At 42.5% G+C, this 19,423-nt stretch overlaps 2 protein-coding genes across 3 annotated transcripts in view; one reads left to right on the top strand and one right to left on the bottom strand.

Annotated features, from left to right (window-relative positions):
* The window catches only part of SYN3 (synapsin III), a gene marked incomplete at both ends in the record, with an annotated part of 176,309 nt that overhangs the window by 41,818 nt on the left and 115,068 nt on the right, over window positions 1-19,423 (top strand). For both annotated transcript variants that reach the window (XM_080612029.1, XM_080612028.1), the window contains one exon: window positions 4,645-4,734. In XM_080612029.1, the coding sequence (XP_080468155.1) occupies window positions 4,645-4,734 (90 nt within the window). The remainder of the gene's footprint in view (window positions 1-4,644; window positions 4,735-19,423) is intronic.
* Window positions 7,366-19,423, bottom strand: part of TIMP3 (TIMP metallopeptidase inhibitor 3) — a 38,566-nt gene continuing 26,508 nt past the window's right edge. Inside the window, exons 3-5 of the mRNA XM_080612044.1 lie at window positions 13,337-13,448; window positions 12,509-12,630; window positions 7,366-11,877 (exon numbers count right to left, since the gene is read on the bottom strand). Of these exons, the coding sequence (XP_080468170.1) occupies window positions 11,680-11,877; window positions 12,509-12,630; window positions 13,337-13,448 (432 nt within the window). The 3' untranslated portion in view covers window positions 7,366-11,679. The remainder of the gene's footprint in view (window positions 11,878-12,508; window positions 12,631-13,336; window positions 13,449-19,423) is intronic.

Here is a 19,423-nt window from a genome sequence, read left to right as displayed (position 1 = left end):
ACACATCACCCCCAAACACACGACTGTAGTGCATAGAGTAGTCTAAGAGTTCAAATGGGACCTGAGCTGGTATTCAGCACACTGGACATTTTATGAGGCTGAAGCTCAGGTACGGATTGTGATGGGGCATTTGAGGGCAGAAAGCTTCAATGGCAGCAGAATAAGAAAACTGATCTTGTGGTATCTCATTTAGAGATAGGGACAGAGACTCCGGTGTATATTGCACACTGATTGCAAAACAGGCATCTCGAAATAAGGGATCTGCTTAACACAGATTACTGGAAACTTTCTAGACCTAGAAAACAGTTGAGATACATGAAGAAATGAAACTAAATACTCCTGGGAAATGTGCTTTTCACTCTCCCTTTTTATTCTTTCCAAAAATGGTTCCATTTCATAGAAATGTTTATGATTTTCTGGAGGGTGGATGGAAGTGAGACTGTTTTTCCTTGGCAATTCACAACGATGTTTTTTCTCAGCAACTCTAATTACAATCAGCTGAGTTTGGGGTTTGAGTTTACTCAAACGTGCAGCCCCGTTTCTTAATGACATTTGCCAGGTTTCCAGTACTGAAATACACAAATTTCTTCAAAGGTTAAAATTTGCATTAAACACAGGCACAGTTTGTAATAGGTGTTTCTGAAATAAAAAGAGTATTCAGGAGGTCTCACACACACAGAAACATCAAAGTTTTAAGATGATTTAAGAATTATTGTGGAAGAATGTTACCAGCACGCTAAAGACAAAGCCTCAACCAGTAATTGAAATTTCTGTGTTAGAAAAGTTGTGATACCAACAGTCCTCAAACTAGTACTCATATTGCATGCAGTTAATATTCATACTTGCCAGGCAACTTTTGCATCTGTAAGACTGCAGGAAACACAAAGTCTTGACAGAGTCCAAGAGATTCCCAGCCAAACTTATTGACTGTCAAAGGATGTAAGCTACCTGATGACCTAGGCACTTTCAAAATATGCAAAGGCCTTGAGATCAAAGAATCATAGGATGGTTAGGGTTGGAAAGGACCTTACGATCATCTAGTTCCAACCCCCCTGCCATGAGCAGGGACACCTCACACTAAACCACGTCACCCAAGGCTCTGTCCAACCTGGCCTTGAACACCGACAGGGATGGAGCACTCACAGCTTCCCTGGGCAACCCATTCCAGTGCCTCACCACCCTCACAGTAAAGAATTTCTTCCTTATATTTAACCTGAACTTCCCCTGTTTAAGTTTGAACCCGTTAGCCCCTGTCCTATCACTCCAGTCCCTGAATGAAGAGTTCGTCTCTGTCATCCTTGTAGGCCCCCCTTCAGATACTGGAAGGCTGCTATGAGGTCTCCACGCAGCCTTCTCTTCTCCAGCCTGAACAGCCCCAACTTTCTCAGCCTGTCTTCATGCAGGAGGTGCTCGAGCCTCCTGATCATCCTCATGGCCTCCTCTGGATTTGCTCCTACAGCTCCATGTCCTTCTTATGTTAAGGACACCAGAACTGCACACAGTACTCCAGGTGGGGTCTCACAAGAGCAAAGTAGATCTTCCAAATGGACTTTTTTATTTCTCTATAAGGACTCCCTGTAAGTAACCTTGGTGTCCAACCAGCCAGGCAAGGCATTTCACTTCTGTACCTGTTCTGGGTACTTAAGACCAGACTGCCCCACATTGCCTTTCCTCATTTCTTGCTCTGCAGGCTGGCTACAATCTCACTAAAATAAGTGAAACCTCAGCAAATAAGAACTGATACCAAAATGTGGAAGGGGCAGTTACATCTCGCTGAGCTGCTGATAGTAACATTCCGATCCACCTAAAATGCACTGGGAGGTGCTACTTGAGCCCTGCTATCAGGTATCTAAGAGGCTGCTGCACCATGTAACATGGGTACCTTTTTGCCAAAATCCTGTCCCTAACAACTGGCAGAAAAAAGATAGCAAAAAGGAGGGAATTTTCCCATGAGGGTCAATACCAAGGTAAGACCTTTTCGCATGCTTGGCCGGTGGAGGAGGCTTCCAGATGGCTGAGCCTCTCATCTGTCCCTATGAAACTTGCTATTTCAGCAACAGCCAAGAGCTGTATGCTTCAAAAGGAACCCCAAGGAACAAGTCAGGACGCTCTCTGTCAGCTGCACAGTTGTTCCAGTTATTTTGTTGGAGCTGTTTTCCTAGGATAAATGTATGTCCATGGTTCACCAGTGCTGCGTTCACAGGCACCAAGGGGCATATGCTGCTCTCAGCCAGGGTGTTTTTCCTACTCTCCCTGTCTCTGCCTCATTCTGTTTAATTTTTAAGCCCTGTTTGCTCACTTTCCGAGTCAAAACAGGCCTTTATTTTTCTTCTCTAGGATGTGCAGAGCTAGTGCAAGTAGTTAAGAGGAGCAAGCTGTCCTCCCTCCTCAACATCAATACCCTCTTTGCCAACAATAATCATTCTACATGGGGAGTTTTTCTCTTATCTGCTGATGCAGGGTGGGAGGGGTGTCAGTGATGGGATATGCCACCTCTTGCTGTTTTCTGGGGTTTTTTAAATGCCACATTTTAACCTATGAGATTAGAGAAGGAATTCTTCACATTTGTTTGCAAATCTGCTGGCAGCTGCCCCTTCAGCTCTGGCACACACCTTGCAGCCTCAGCTTTCGCACACTGGCTGCATCTTTGTTTTCACACCCATACCGCCCTTTAACTCTCAAAGGGGTATTCCTCCACCACCACCAAGTGAAGTTTCAACTTCTTATATAGAAATGCTTTTGTTTAACTGGCCCGGTGACCATGACAGGAACCCTTAAGGTAGCAACTGAGCAGAAAACATTTTCATAACTCCTTCTTTATCTGCAAGGTAACCTTGGGGTACATTTACTAGCTTCAGCCATTGCTCAGAAGTGCTCAGAATATGTAAGTTGAGGCAGCTGATGCTACTGGGAGGAAAAAAGGCTGTCTTGCCTTTCCCTTGCTCCCTTGTCTCCTTCCCTTAATTTGTGTGTTACCTCCCTCAGGTGACACACAAGATTTCCTTCAAGACAAATGCATCCCTTTGATGAGAAACTTGAAGGAACTTGTGCAACAGTGACTCTTGGCCCAAACTGGAGACTTCTATAAATTTAACTTGATTTTATCAAATTCTGGGGTGTCTTTGAAACTAAATTCAGTTTGCGAGTTACTTTGCAAATAGGACATCAGTGGGGAATAGCCATATCTACCAGTGCAAGCAGGAACCAAAATTCTTATTCATGGAGCAATCCTCAACCATTTTATTTTCTTAATATCCATGAAAATAATCAAGCTACTTTATTCAGCTTTAGGGCATTGGAACTAGATGATCTTAAGGTCCTTTCCAATCCCAACTATTCTATGATTCTATAATTCCCCCTTCTGCAAGGCTGTCAGTCTAACCACTTCACCAGCAGCACTGCCACTTCAGCATTGTCCACGGTAATGGGGCTGTACCTCTTCAGAGAGAAAGTAGGATGCTTAGACGTGTGATTGTAAAGAATCTAAGTTGCTCCTGTGATCCAAAAGGTTTCTGGGATATATTACCTCTTATTCTCTTTGGTAAAACAACCCTGCTTCAGCAACATCTTCTGTCATGGTGGTTAAGTTCCTTTCATAGAGTTCTGGGGTTTTCTCCAGCTGATCAATGATAGATTGAACAGGGAGGCTGAATGCAATGTACAGAATAATCTGCTCGCTTCACAGATGGCTGATACTGAGCAAGAATTTGTTGTACTGCACTTCTGCTGGAGTTTTGGAACCTGAAAAGAAATCAAAACTCAGTCCTACCATAGGGAGTTCTGTGTCTGGCTGGGAGCAATCCTGAGTGATAAACAGTTTATAATAGTAATGATAATGGTGAAGTTCAAGCTGACAGGTGGGGACAATGGCAAATGTTCACCTTTTACATGAAATACCAGCACTGTTTCTTTCCCCATCAATGTTACATACTGCTTTCCTCTAGATATCACCCTCACAGACTGGTACCTCCCTCAGACCTCACTGGGACAGGGCTAGCAGATGATGACCCCTTTCTCCTGCCATACACGGGGGGCTGTTGGGAGACCCTTAGTTCATAATAGATGTCAATTATGATTGACAGTGAGCTCACACTTCCTTGGTCTAATAGCCAATCCAGGTAGCACGTCAATTCCCTCTAGACATCTCTGCGCCTTAGCAATTCTCTTTCCCTTCAGTACAATGAGGAAATGTGCCTTGCTTTGATTTGGTTGTGGGGCAGAGATCCAGAGAAGAACTTTGATTTATTTTGCCTGTGCTCATGAGTGGTGGCACTGATTTCCTGCCTGGTCACTCCTCTGAGCCCTTTCCTCTACCAAGAAGGACCCTCCACTCTCTCCCCAGCCACACTTGGAAAGCACAGCTTGTTCATACCAGATCTGTAACTAAATCCAAGCTGATCCTTTCTGGCTCTCGAACCCCTTCTTTGCTCTCTCAGTCCAAGGTTTGTGTACACAGGCTGGCTTGGCCCTGGGTAAATACAGCAACTTTATATTTTCTCAGGGCAAGAAAGCAAGGGGGGAAAGGCACAACAACTTTTCGCTCACTCTCAACTCCCCCACCAGTATCAGAACAACTTGCAAGCACTTGTTACACAGTAAGTCACTGACACCCACCGTTTTTTGTTCCCCCTCCCTCACCCCAAGTTCTCTCAGCTCATCAAAATCTTCAACTCTCTGGGTCCTGAGAAGTTTCCTCTTGTGGACCAAACGTTCTTCCCAAGCCATAAGCAGATGGTGAGTACCTTTGCTTTCTTCTGATGCCAGCATAGATGGGGGGGAAGCAACAAATACGAGTTGGGCACGAGAGGTGGCAGTGGGAATGCTGGGAGGAGTCTCAATTTTACTTACATGGAATTACTAGCTAAAAAGCAATATGCAAAAATCACTGCTGTAGAACCTCTTTCCTTTCTTGCCCAGCCCTCCCCAGCTCATGCATGAACCCTGAAAAAGTGAAAAATGAGAACAGGCTCAAAACCAAAGCAAAAATTGCTCATAAAACCTAGTCAACAAAAGCTCACCCCTTAGAGCAAGAAATCACTTCATTCAGATAAAGTGGAGTTTTTCCCCTCCTGGAATTGTTTAAAATACGTTGACAATCTGGGACATGGGCCATACGAGGTGTTTCTTTCACAATGTCAGTTTGCTTGGTCTATCTGTCACATGGTTGCCATCCATGAAACATCTATCAGTCTGACAAGATACTCAAAGTAAATGGGAGCTCTTGGAAAACAGTTTGTTTCAGCTTGTAATGTTCCTTTGCACGGTGGCTCTGGGGTCTATTCTTCCCGTCAACATCTAAACACTTAGTGCCCTGTGTGCCTGCTGGGCACTGTACCAAACCCTCGCAAAGAGATCTGCATAGGTGCCTTTAGTCCTGGGCAACATGGCAAAGCAAGTGGCTTTGTTTAAAACTGTTCCTGCCTCTTGTTTTCCCTGGGTTAAAAGGATGACTAATCCGTCATGAATTTTCACTCCCAACTTGGGAAAAATCCCACTGGTGCTCGCTAGGTACCTGAATACCTTGAAGTAACAGTCCATCTCCCTGCTCCGACACTCTGTTCTCTGCTGTGTGGACAGCAGCGCTTCTGTATTTCACAGGCACATCACAAAGGTAAGTGCAGTCATGTACATCCACTGCAAGTAATGCAGTGGTATGAGCTGTGTTACTCAAGATATGGATGGTCCTTCAACACTATGTGACAGTTTGTTGCAAACATTTAAGACAAAATAGTTGATAAATCCTGTTGTACATAATTCCTGCCGATTTATGAAGAGGGGCTTGTGGCATGTGATGCTTCAGGACAGTTATGATTTTGTGGGACCATTACTTTGAAAATGGTAATTTTGAAAGAGTTGATTAAGGTTTTTGTTGCAAATATATCACCCAGCACTTCTAGCATTATTTTCTTGTCTGGGAATACGATTCTTGATTCCTTGGCATGTAAACACATTTATTATCAGCCTAGTTGTTTGGTTTATCAGAGGATTGATCTTAACTTCATATATTCATTATCTTTATAACTGATCACCTACCTGCAGATGCTATTGCTTACTTCCAAAAGAATACAGGAATGTTTTGAAGCTGTAGATAATCTCATCTGAACGCAAACACTATCGTGGACAAGCAAGTTTGAGTAATCTTGTTTAAACCAATCATTTTCCAAACATTTACACAAGCAACAATCCACTTGAGCAAACTCAGGCCAGCCCTTTCTGGGTTGGAGGTGTTTACCTCACAGAATGAATCTACACAACTTCTCTAGATCTTATCTGGGTGCACCTTCACAGCATCTGGGGCTGCGAGAGGCTGAGAGGGCAAATACTTGCACCAAGTAAACTGCTGCAGTCATCCTGATGCAGTCATCCTCCACCAAGCACCTCTGAAAGTTGCTTGCCCACTGTGCATCAGCTTCTCCGTGTGTCAGATAGGAATGATCCCTCTTTCCCACTCTTTTTCTTCCCTTTCCTGGAGGCATTTTCAAGCTGTACCAGCTAGCACTCATAAAATACACTGTAGTTCTTTGATGGCTGTCCCCCTGGAAGTGTTTATAACTAGTGTTACGGTTTTACTTCTTTGCAATGTGATAAACTTTAAGCAATGGAGTTCTCACATAAGACATCCTCATCCTTCTATGTCCAAAACTTTCCAAATCTTACTTTCTAAACCTTTAGATTAAACATAGAACAGATCAAAAATCTGTTTCATTCTTTCATCCATGTAGAGATTTTCCTATAGTAAAAGTGAGATAAAGGAGATTTCTAAGAGTAGGGCCCTTTTTGTAAGCATTTTAATTTAGTTGAAAATGTTTTTTCTGAAGCTTCCAACTCAAGACAACAGGGCATTTTTAACCAGCCTTAAAACAGCAAGCCTAAAAAGAGCACACAAGGCTTTGACATTCCACAGCAGAAAAGATCTGAAAGATGAATCTTTCCTTCCTTTGCCACGGGCACACACCATTTAACCTTCCCCCCAGCGATCTGTTTACTGGAATTAACAGCAATCTGGCAACTGTTCTTCCAAGGCCCTACTGGTGCTACATGACAGCCCTAATGACTGCCTTGCTCTGTAGTGACCCCCTATGGCCAGTTAACAAGTGGGATACCATTAACTTCAAAAGGGATATTTCACCTCTCCTGGGCTTATGACCCCAGTAACAATTCTTAGATCAAGCTCTTAAAAAGAGGGAGGGACTGCTGGAAGGATCTTTACCAAAGCACAAGAGTTGCCAGAGATGCAATATCTGCTCTGGGCCCAATAAAACGGTATCACAAAAGGGAAGGAAATTAATAAATCCACTTGCAAATCCATTTGTGTACACTTGAAGTGGGCAGAAACTAACATAAGTGAAGCAGAGACAGAATGTCTGTGATAGAAATAAAACCACTTTACTGTTTAGAATAAAAGGACACTATAAAAAGTGAACATTATGCAACATTACCTTAAAAGACAATATACATTCACTGAATATAAAATTTATAAATAACATGGAGGAAAACTGTAAACAGTGCTAGAAAATTTAGCAACAAATACATTCCTTCTGGACAAGATTTTTTCACACGGGTTTGGTTCCCTCCCCAAGTTTCCATGTCTATCAGGAACAGCAGAGTGGCTCTATGAAGGAAGGACAGTGATAGAGAAAGGGAAAAGCCAGTACAGGCAAAGCAGCAGCAAATGTTCAGTGGATTGTAAAGATTGTTCTCAAGACTGGTAGCCCCAAAAGCCACTTATTCTAAAAAAGACAAAAGTTTTGCAGTTCCCTAAATTTTGTTCTGCCTTTCTAAGCTATAAAATACATAGTAAGTGAGATATACTTTCAGAGACATCTGAAAGAATAGAAACTTGTTCCCATAGAGGCCTTTACTTCAAACAGTCTTTACTGTAAAAAACACAACAGTATGCTGCCCTTCAATGTAAGGTAGCATTTCACTTCGGCCAAGTATGAATGGGATACAGTCATATAGATTTAGGTTTTAGAATAGTCCTGAATGGCCACGTAACTCTTCAAAATATGTGAAAGTTAGACCTAAAATGGCAATTCTTTCCCAGACAGGGGAAGGGGAAGCCTCCCACAAGAGAACTGTATTCAAGTTACTCCATGCACAAGTCTCCTTTTGCTCCCTACCCCCTCTATTTTGGAAAAGGCAAATCAAATCCAATCTTTCCCAAACATTTAATATATTTTTTCATAGTTTTTTGCAATTCTAAAGGAAAAAACACTCCAAAGGAAATATCTGTAAATAAGAAAGCCAACAGCAACAGTCTACAAATGAGCTATGCATTTTAAAAAGTACTTTTAATAATGTTGGTATATCTAAAGCATGGAGGGGGAAGCCCTAATTCTACACGTGTCCAAAGGTTGTGCTCACACGAACTGTGCCACTGAGTCTGACCTTAGGCTATGGGGCGAAGTGAGGAGCGTGTCAGAGCTGACAGGAAGATAACTGTGCTGCTGCAAAACATTGTATGCTCCACAGCCTAACAGTTTGCGGAGAACTTCACACCTGCCTCCTCACATCACCATGCCTGGTGTTTCCACACACTGCATGGCCTGCTGTAAGGAGGGACAGAGTTTTGTCCACTGGCAGGCAGAAGGGACTTAGCAAGACAGAAGAAAGGACAGCAGATAGAAAGGAAGAAGTCTTTGAGTCTGCTTTAGAGCCTCTTCAATCCATTTAAAGGCCCCATCCCACTTCAAGGGAGCCTTCATTCAGATTCTTAACACAAGCACAAGCTAAAGCTTAGCCCAAGAAACCCATGTCCCTGATAGCATGCACAGAAACAAAATCAAGAAGCCTCCCAAAAGAAATGTATTTTTACTGGATTCTTCACCCTCCTTTTGGCTCCACATTTTTAAAAGCCTTAACAACTGTTTCTTTACACAGCAAGGGGAAAGATTTGCTACCAAATCCCTACCCCTGCTGTTCTAGCTGTCTGCATCTCAGAAATATTTTACCGTCTGCAATATAAAATGGGAATAAACTTCACGTCCTGGTAATGCATCTGCTGGTTTGTTGTTTACAAAGCACATAGCTACATTATATCCTACTTAGGGACACACGTCCTCTTAGTATAGAATGCAAATATTTTCACAATAATTTGAGTGCAATACTGTGATGTCTCAGCTAGCTAAATGGATCAGTGACAGGTAAAATATGCAGAGCTGCAGTATAATGAACATTCAAATCAACACTTCACTGCATCGAGGGGCATTTTCATTTAGCCTTCCAAAGCCATGAAAGGTGGCTGCAGCTCAAAGAGACGTCAGTTTTGCAATGCCATCTTGAGCTTGAGGATGGCCATCTCCAGCGATGCCGACTCCATACGATGCAAACAGTGAGGATGACTCCACTCCGTCCTCAGTGACTCTCAGAGATTTTGTCAGCTGTGCACAGCTTGAACAGAGATTGTTCCACTATGCCCAAAGCCCAGGCTTGTACTCTGCCAAAAGAGGCGACATTCTGAGCCACAACATGATCCCATGTAATTTAGGAGTAGTCACTGGGAAGAGGACTTCTGAAAAGTGTTCCAAGCCTGAATCACAGGAAAATCCAACAGACTTTCAATGTGTATGGTGCTGTGTTGCCACTAAGCAGCTGGAAACAAAAAATACACAGCAGACCTAAGCACCTCTTACATCAACTCTTTGAAAATGCCCTTTAAAGTTCATGTTGAACATGAAGCTACATGCTTTTTCCTGCAGCAATCATCTAGTAAATGGGGCATTTCAGAGGATGTAGGAACATTAGAATGCATCAGGGCCCATCTCAGACACCCTTTCCTTCCCATTTGGCAAAGAGGTCCCAAACAACTCCCCAGTAATTGAGGTCACTGACTGTAAAATGCTGTATTGCCTTGAGCTGGAATCACTGCAACACTTTTTCCTGCTGGTGGCAGCTCTGCTTTCTAAGTGGAATGAACTGAAGATATATGGAAACTTAAGATAAATAATCATAATAATACAAAAATGAAGTTAAGCATAATCTTCTCCCTGCCCAAGCCCTCCCCATCCAAAACTCAGTCACCCATTTCGTCAGCACCCCTTCTTCTTCACCATCATTAAAACTTAAAATACTTTTATTTGATAAGAAAAATTATATTATAGTTTTCTTAATAAAAAACAAAATAGAACGAAAAAACTTCTCCAGTCAACAGCAAAGCACAAGACAGTAAGGCTCCTTCTCCCACATCACTGCAGGACATGGTATGAGCACATGCACAGTGCTATGCTTAACAATGCCTAGAGGGAAACACAGCACTTGACACAGAAGGAATCCTCTGGGCAGCTGAGATTTTATGATCCCAGCCAGCACTTATTAGGAGACGACTTTTCCTTGCCTAGCGCCTCCCCCCACTTCCTTTCACTGTATAAACAAATGCAGCTAGTGTAGCTGCAGGGGAGGAACTGTGGCACAGGGAGGTACAGAGGAAACAATGACTGTAGCCACTACTGTAGATACACTGAAGCTTCAATATCTTAAAAACAACTCACTGACTCGGAATGTCAATATTTCTGTCTTTAAAACACAATCAAACCATTCTTTTGTTTACAACGCCAAAAAAATTCCACGTCCTGTCAAAAATAGCTTATGTCATTATGTGTATATACATTTTAGTTCAGCAAAACACTATTTTGGCAATAGACTTTTTGTTTTTAATAGTAAGAGCTCTAGCAAGTCTCCCCTTTCCCTCTTCTATGTGATTGATTTACAGTTGGCACTTTGCATCTGTTTGGCTGAAGGTGTTCACAAGCTGGTTTTGCTTTAGAAGCTAAGCTGCAAAAATTTCAGGGGCCAGTGCTGCACAGCACTTCATCTGCTCTGCTGTAGGCAGACTTACCTCCCTGAAAATAGGGGATGGGGCTTTTGTTTTTTAAACAACAACAAAAATACAAAATACTCTTTCTTTTGTTCTGGAGAAAGCCAGAACTTTAAATGTGCTGTTGCATCCACAGTGTGACTGAATTAGCTAGGACAATCGGTCAACAATGCTTTTACCAGATGATGCGGTCAGACACCAGGTGAATTCTCCCACTGCTGGAGTCAATCACATTGCCAATCTCTCCCATAGAGGAGGATTTTTCTGGATGTCATTTTTTCCACAGTTTAGGCTGGGTTTCTTTTCAGTTTGCTTCATTTGCCAATCTGATTAATGAAACCTGTTTTCCTTCAAATAGATTTGTCTACATATTTTCAGCACTTAGCGCATGAAGAGGGGTGACAGGAAGCCAGCGCATAGAAGAATACAGTGCCTAACTGGCATAGTTTTTAGATTTTTGTTTTCCTAAAAAAATAGAGATTATATTGCTACAGCTAACGATACGTGTAAGAGAGCAAGAGCTCCAGCTTTTTTTTTTTTTTTTTTTCCTTTTTTTTTCCTTTTTTTTTCCCTCCCATTTTCCCTCTGGTGTGCAAACGTAAGCTCCCAAATGTCATCTGATCAAAATGAGTGGTATCAAAAAATGGAAAAGGTAATTACAAATTCAGTAAGGTAGCACAGACATTTTTTCTTTTCTTTTTTTTTTTTCCTTTTTTTTTTTTTTTTTAAGTGTTCGAGTGCTAAAATTTGCATGAAAACAGGCACTAATTTCATTGTCATCATCATGATCTGGTAAGAGTTAGTGTCCAAAGGAAGATCAGCCACAAGTAAGGGAGAGGGGAGACAAGGAAGGGGTAGCGTGCTCAGGGATCTGTGGCATTGATTATCGTTTTATCTGGAGGTGCCCATCCTCTGTACCAGCTGCAGTAACCTTCCACCCTCTGGATGCAGGCATAGTGCTTTGCTTGGTATCCCGAGTGGCCAAAGTTGGAGAGCATGTCTGTCCAAATGCACTCATTCTTGGAGGTTGCAAAGCAGGGCAAATAGTAGCAGGGCCGAATCTGCAATTGTAAGAAGCAATCAGGTAAGGGTACATGGAAAAACATCATAAAATGCCTTTTTATCAGAGTCAAGGGACTCAAAATTCCACACCCACAAACCTTGCTTTCTAACCAAAATTCAGCCTCAGTTCAGCTAGCACATATGCGTGTGCTTAGCTTCACATACACAGATAATTCCAGAGTCAAAAGGGCTTTTCAGGTGTAGAAAAGCTGAGCTTGTGTCTTATGTTTTTGCAAGCCTGGGAGCATGAGCAAAAATCTTAGTGCCAGTGCCAGGCTGTGAGGTTTTAAGCACTCAAAATGTTTGCATAGGAAAAAAGCTGGACATATCTCGCCAAGCCTCTGGTATGTGATTTCATTCACCTGCAAATGATTCTGCATGGATTCTGAAAGCCTTCCACGACCCCAATTAACTCCAACAGAGCATTAAAAAGGCATAGACTCTGCACTTTTATTGGATTGTCTCTTCTCTGGTCTCAACACTACAGCCGAGCTTTACTTTTTCTCTGTAAAACTTGTTGTGCTCTATTTCTCTTCCTGGCTGTTCACCAGCAACATTGATATTACCAGCCAAGGGAAACAGAATTCTAGGGTTTGAATGTCTTAATGCCACCTAATTAGACACACATACCTTGCATCCACAGCCCAGATGATAACGATGATTCAGTCCTTTACGCTGGGACAAAGTCAGCCGGTCCCATTTCTCATACCAGTTGCACAGGCCAGTGTAAACCTTCCCTTCATACACACGGCCTTGAAAACAGAGACATGGTCACAAGTTAGCACTTCTCAGCTCAAGCACTTTTCTCGTTTCCTGACATTGCTAATGCTCTCAATATGTTTGGCTTCAGTCACTGCTCAGCAACTGCTTTCTTTTTATTAACTGGTTCAGGCATCTCTGGCCAGCAAGATTACAGCACCTTCTGTATGTTATAGGACTGTTGTGCCAGCTGTAAGCACCAACAACATGCAGGTGAGTAATGCTGTCAAGCTCCTCTTAACAACAGAGCAAAGTGAATTAACACCTTCACTAGAAACAAAACTTGGCAACTGCTACACCTTCATTTCCTTGCATCCCCCCATCTCTGCAGCTTGCACTTCTCCGGCTTATTCCAAAAGGTATCTTCCATTTCTGGCACAGCTGAGTAGCAATCAGTTGTATGGGACAGACATGCCAGCTCAGGTACAAATTGACAGCTGTGGACTGTCACAGCATATTTGTCATGACAAGACTGGGTATATGAGATACTTTAGAAAAGAGAGGGAAATCTAGAGAGTGAAATGACTCTCAGCATTAAAGAGTACTGAACACTAACATACTGTTGAACATCTTAACACTTGGAAGCTGCATACAGAGCTGTCTACACAGCTGCCCATGCCCATGCCCATGTCCACCCTTAGCAGACGTATGTATAGAACAGAAGAGGTTTTGTGTATGAAGAAGTACACTGTCCTTTACCTGTAATCAGATACTGGTACTTGTTGACCTCCAGCTTGACTCCACAAAGACTCTCAGAGGCTTCTGTGTAGATGTACTGAACATGTGGCATTATCTGAAAGCCCCTGTACATCTAGAGAAAGAATAAAATGCTCTAAGTCATCTTAAGTAACAACTTTTCACTTCTTTACAATCTATGTTCCTAGACTGTGGGGTGGCAAGCAATGAACTTTTAGTGCTTACAAGGATGAAGGACTAAAGGCACTAGCTAGACCCTGATGGAAGTCTCCCCACCTGATCTGCTGGTAAGGCAGAATACCCACCTGCTAACAAGCTATTGCAATTCAGCACAGGGACCACTTTTTCTCACTCACATTAGTTCCAGTGGCACTGAGTGAGCGAAGTGCCAACACTGCAAGCTCTGCCAACATCCTGAACAATTTTTTCCCTTATATAGCTCATAATTAGGGAGAAATTAAATTAGTTCAAGTTTAGAATCTTACTCCTTCATGTGATTCAAACAATTTCTTCTGAACCAAAGGATTTTTCTTTTAGACAGCGACCCTATTTTCCAGTGTTGCTGCTGTAAAAGTTTCAAACTTTTGGCGCTTGTTCCAAGTTATCAAGCCAGACATCTCCTCAAGCGCCCAGCGTATGCAACTCCTGCTGACCTCAGCAAGGATTTCATGTTTGTCTAACTAAACGAATGCAGAAATAGAATTCTACCCCACCTCCTAAAATTAGCCCAGCACTGATGGGCGCCATAAAGAAAACATCATGTATACATAATTCCTCTACACTCCTTCTCCTTTTTCATAATCTTTCTTACAACACAGTTTAATTGAAATATGAACCCATAGATACTGGCAGTTGGATACAGTCAGAAATTAGCATGTGTCCCTATCTGACCTGACCTTACTGCTACAATTTAGGAAAACCCACCTGTTAGCAGCATAATGAAGTCTGTGCATAGCAATGAAACAACCATTGCACGTGTACACTGGACCAAATAAAATACACCCTATTTCTGAAACACTGAGGATGATTTCCTGAAAATTTCAGCTTTAAAATTTGGGTATCTTTTCAAAACACTCAGTCTCTCTTTTTTCCCCCCACCGGCTCTATTAATGGCCAGTGTTTAAAAGTTAAACAATTTAGAGTCAGTGAGAATCACAATTTCATAGTGTTTCCCAGCCTATTCCCTTCTCTGTCAGCTTTATTTATAGAGTGCACATTCATATTCAGTTTAACTGTTAATATTAAAGTGAGGCAAAAGAGAGGAGAAAAATCCCAAGCAATCCCAGAGCCACAGATCCTTGCCTGCTGTGCCACCTAAGCTGTGGTATTTTTCTCCAGGCTGTATTCTATTTCTTGAACTCCTTTATTATCCCAGGGTATTTCTCTATTGCCCACCTCCTTTAAAAACAACAAACTTTTTTCTTTCTGAAGAAAAAAAAACATTGATTTAACAGCTCTTATGCCAGGCCCAGATATACTGCATATAAAAATATAAAGAAACTACTACTCATTCTGCTATGCTGAGAAGTCAAACTAACTTCTGGGCATCCACAGAATGTCTACCAGTTGGGTGTTTTTTTTCCTTAGGTATATTACCCAAATCAGCATAATCTTTTAACAGTATCACAACTCAGCAACAGCACTGCTGTGTACAGCAAAAGACATTCTAGACCCAGCAAATACTCAAGAAAATAACTGTTTTTTTAATTAATCATACTCCACCTACAAGCTCACAGATCGCGTCTGGAATACATCGTAGTGTCCATGAGTGAGCAAAATCTTTCAATGAGTATGGAAGAACTGAACCTTGACTAATATCTGCTTCATCCCTGCAATTTTCATGGTATGGGAAACACAGATTTTCCAATTATGCTCAAGATAGCTGGACATCTAGGTTCCAGCACAAGCATCCTGTCTGTCCTTGGATGAGCTAGCCCTCAGTACAATTTTATTCCTCATCTGCAGAAATCTCTGCCTTGCTTCCCAAGGAAAGGCACATAGAATGTTCAGATGCTGTTCTAACAACATGCATCTAACAAGATGCATCTAACAACATGCTTGGTCACACCAAGAAGCTATGGTAACAGTACCTAAGCAGGTAAGAATAGCTAACAACTGGGGCTGCCAGGTCTCTCCAGGCAGTGCATTACTTTCACTGCAGAGAGCTGTACGCTGTGCATGAGAGAGCTGTATGCTGTGCATGTGCAGTACAAGTGATACATCATTCCAAGTGCTAAGCTCCAAGTAGCGTTGGGCTAATTAAGTCTATCTTATCTGTGCTGTAAAGTCCACACATGCACAGGCATGCTTTCAGCCCATTCTCCCCCCTGCAGAAAAGGCTACAAGCTAGATTAAATCCTCTGAGAAGCTGCTCAGGCCCTTCCTACACAACCTTTACAGTCTTCACTCCTTGCATGTTCTGCTCCATCAAGCTCAACATGACTGCCTATGAGGTAAACAGTGATGATGAATTGGGGTTTGGTTTTCAATTCCTTGACCTAGTAATTCCCTACTTACATTACCATCAGGGACACTACTGTCAGGGATGCTGAAGGAACTGTGTGCAGCCTCTTAGAAAGCAGTTCACGTCACCCCTCAGTGACCCTCATCAATGCTAGCAACTGTCACACTAATTGACCCATTGCTAGGGGCAGACAGGGCCTATCCCGTCCTCTGATGACTAAAGAAAATTCAATGTGACCTTGGTTCTCAGGGGAATAAAATTCAGCAAAAGGGAATCTTCTACAGATGTCCTTTCTCAAAACTAAAAAAAAAAAAAAGCCAAAACAAAAACAAACCCAAAAAAATACCTTAAGCATTATTTTTGGATACACAAAATAGCCTGGAAGTGCTATTAGACCAGTCAGAAAAAAACCAACCATAAAGCTATCCACTCTCCCAACTGCTACCCTCAGAGTCCTCCTGTCGCCAGAGATGTATATTTTCGGAAGCATAATAACAGGGAACATATTAGCAAGCATCACATAGTGGTGCCTGCTAGTGCTGCTCTATTTCCAGCTGTGTCAGCATTTTCCTCAGCAGCCCCTATACCGCCTCAAAAATGCACATGCAAATTCTGTGGTGGTTCCTACAGTATTAACTTCACCCTGTGATATGATATTTCTCCCATTATCCCTCCCATGTGAGGGATACCAAGGCTTGGAATCATCCTGCCTAACCTTTAGCTACCTAAAATTACCTTCATGTGAATTAGCCATCCTCTCTAGTCAAACGCCAAGAATAGGCACCTCCAGAACAACTCAGCCCATCCTGAAATAGCTGTCTGCAACTGGTGGGCTGAATTACACTTCGGGGGTTCTTGTCTCTCTCCATTGACAATCAAGAGAACGGGAAAGTCTCAACACCTCATTTTAGCCTGTCTAAAATTAAACTAAACTAATCCCACTCCACTTCTTTCCTCTTGGAACTATCATGTTTCACCCCTTAGACTCACTTTACAGATTAGCAACAAACCAAGGAAAGCCTCCTGGCAGTCTGTGCTAAGTGCTGCCATGGTCAACCAGAACTGTTTGTGCACATGCAGTAGAAATATCTTATCTCCTTGTTTCCTTTGCAGTTTCCTGAAATAGGCTTGGGCCATTCTCAGAATGCACTGAAGCATCATAGAACATGCAGGGGTTAGATCAGTCCTGTGCAGATACCTGACACGTGATCTTGAAATATTCTTGTTTGAGAAAGCAGTGGGAGGAAGCAGAGATTGTTTGAAAAAGCACAAGACCTTTTCAGACAACCAACCTGAAAGCTAGGAAGCCCGGCACTATTCTGTGCCTGAAGGCTGACCCTGTGCTCCAGCCCAGGCCCCAAGCTGGTCGAGTTGTGAAATTCAGCAATGAGTTCAGGAGTGATAGCAAGAGCAAGAATCAGCCACAGCAAACTCCAAAGAACCCATGAAAGAAATACAAAGATTGTTTGTTGCCTTTTAAGGCTCTCAATGCTTTTCACACGCAATTCAGTACACACTGATAAACTAAATGGCCTGTTTATTTTTCATCTGCAGGTGCAGATGGGTTTGTAGGTGTCCAAAAGCTCACTGACATGTTAATTTTATCTTAGGAGTTGTTCCCATGCAGCTGTGCAGGGCTATAGGCCTCCTTAGTTTTCTTTTCAGCAGGACAGTCAGTTTTCATTGGGCAAGCAAGGCAGAGATTTGCTGCGTCATTCTGAGCTCCCTCACTGTATGGAGCTGAATCCCTCTTTATACTGAAGTCTCTAAGCTCAGCAGAAAGACAGCACGGTTTCAAAGAAGACACTTGGCTTGTTTGTTTATCAAGAACTATGTCCCCCGGACATTCCAGTTCTACTGAGCACTCTGACTGCTTCAGGTTCTTTCCTGCCAAAGGTCACAGTTAAATGTGAGATATAACATCTCACCAGCCCAACATCTATGTAGCAGGCACAGAGGCAGTTTGATCAACTCATGAGTTCCCCTTTAAAATCACTCCTGCTTTTGTCAGGCACATAGCTACCTAACAAAACGCTGTGGAACTGCTCCTGCAAAAGGGCAACTGTTCTCTTGTGGTCTCAGCACAAGGGCATTGGATATTACTGCAGTACCTGCTGTAAACACCCTGGCCCTGTGCTGCAGAACAACCTAATTAAAACAGCCAGGACAGGCTCAGGCATCTTATTTAAACATTGATACGATGGTCTCTATTGAAAGTAAAGTGGCTGCTGCTCCGCTCAATATGCTTGCCTGGGTTTATGCCCCCTCCCCATGCCATCAGACACATGGATGTCATAGTTCATAGTTCATAGCAGGGACACTGCTGTAGGCTGCTAGGTCAGAAGAGGCATGCTTAATGCTGTTCCAGAGATCTCCTCCACTACAGCTCACTGGCTGACAATGGGGCAGACTGTATCATTAGTTAGGAGAGAGGCTAGTGTTATGGTTCATTTTGGGGACTACTCTTATTCTAGATCACCACTGGACCTTGTTCATGGTCATATGTTGGACAGAAAGTACCAACCTCTTCCAACCCAGTAGGAGGGAAAGTAGGTGTCCTGGATAGACTAGGATGAAGTCAAAGAAAGAAAAGTTGATGAAGCCACTGCAGCATGTGGACATTGAGTTGTTTTATGAAGCGGGGTATACTTGCTGAGCTGGAGAGTGACAAAATTGGACAAGAACAGCATACAATGCTGTGAACCTGATGAGGCCAGGGACAGCCACCAAAAAAACCCAACAGAAAACCCCAAGAAGAGAGTGGCAGCATTGTCTTGCTCTTGCCAACATAACCAGGTGCCTTTTTCACAAAAAAAGTTAATCAACAAACATGTATTTCCTTTTGAATCTTAAAAAGACCTTTTTAAGGTTAAGGAAATTAGCAAGCCCAGCACCTCATACCCTCTTACTCAAAGCACAAGCATTCCACTCTAGTGGAAGAGCCTTGCCAGGACCAGATTTGGCTACGTGTGCGGTTTTGCGACAGCTTATGAAACAGGCTTTGCGTCTCCTCCTCCCCGCTTTAGTGCTGAGCTATAAACTGCCTTATAAAGAGAGTTACTGTTACAAGGCAGGCAAGTGACTGTTTTTTTCTGAACCTTTACTTTGTCTAATATGTTTCAGATTTCTGCAGTCTCTGCCAAGCTTTTCCATTCCCCCTTTTTTTCTTTTTTTTCCTAAAGACATAAACCAGTCTTATGACTGGAATGGCATAGCCAAGAAAAACAATCTAAGGCTGATTTTTAGCATTACATAACAAGGGGGTCAGTTTAAGAAAAAGCCCTGAAGTCCAAAGCAGCAGGTTGAGTGCAGTTTGCGCAGCAAAGAAGTAGAGCTCTGAAGAGAGGTACGTCAGTTGCTTGGTGTCTCTAATTTGTCTACTTGTTTTCAACTTTGAGTCAACACTACACAGTTCTTCTGAGTTGATATTTGACAGCTACAGTGTTTGGTTTAGTATTTTATATAAAAACTTCATGATACAATTTCCATTTGTTCTATATGTGGAAAAAAATGCCATCACTCTAACTGGTGGTCACAGAGAATGCAAGGAAAGAACAGATGAAAGACCACTCTCCCTTGGGCAGCAGGCCCCCTACCATCACCACATATTGAATTTAATGAAAGTG

This window comes from Psittacula echo (genome assembly GCF_963264785.1).
Source record: "Psittacula echo genome assembly, chromosome: 1".
NCBI lineage: Eukaryota > Metazoa > Chordata > Aves > Psittaciformes > Psittacidae > Psittacula > Psittacula echo.
Note: the sequence above shows the minus strand (reverse complement) of the source record. Positions and strands in the feature narration are given on the sequence as shown.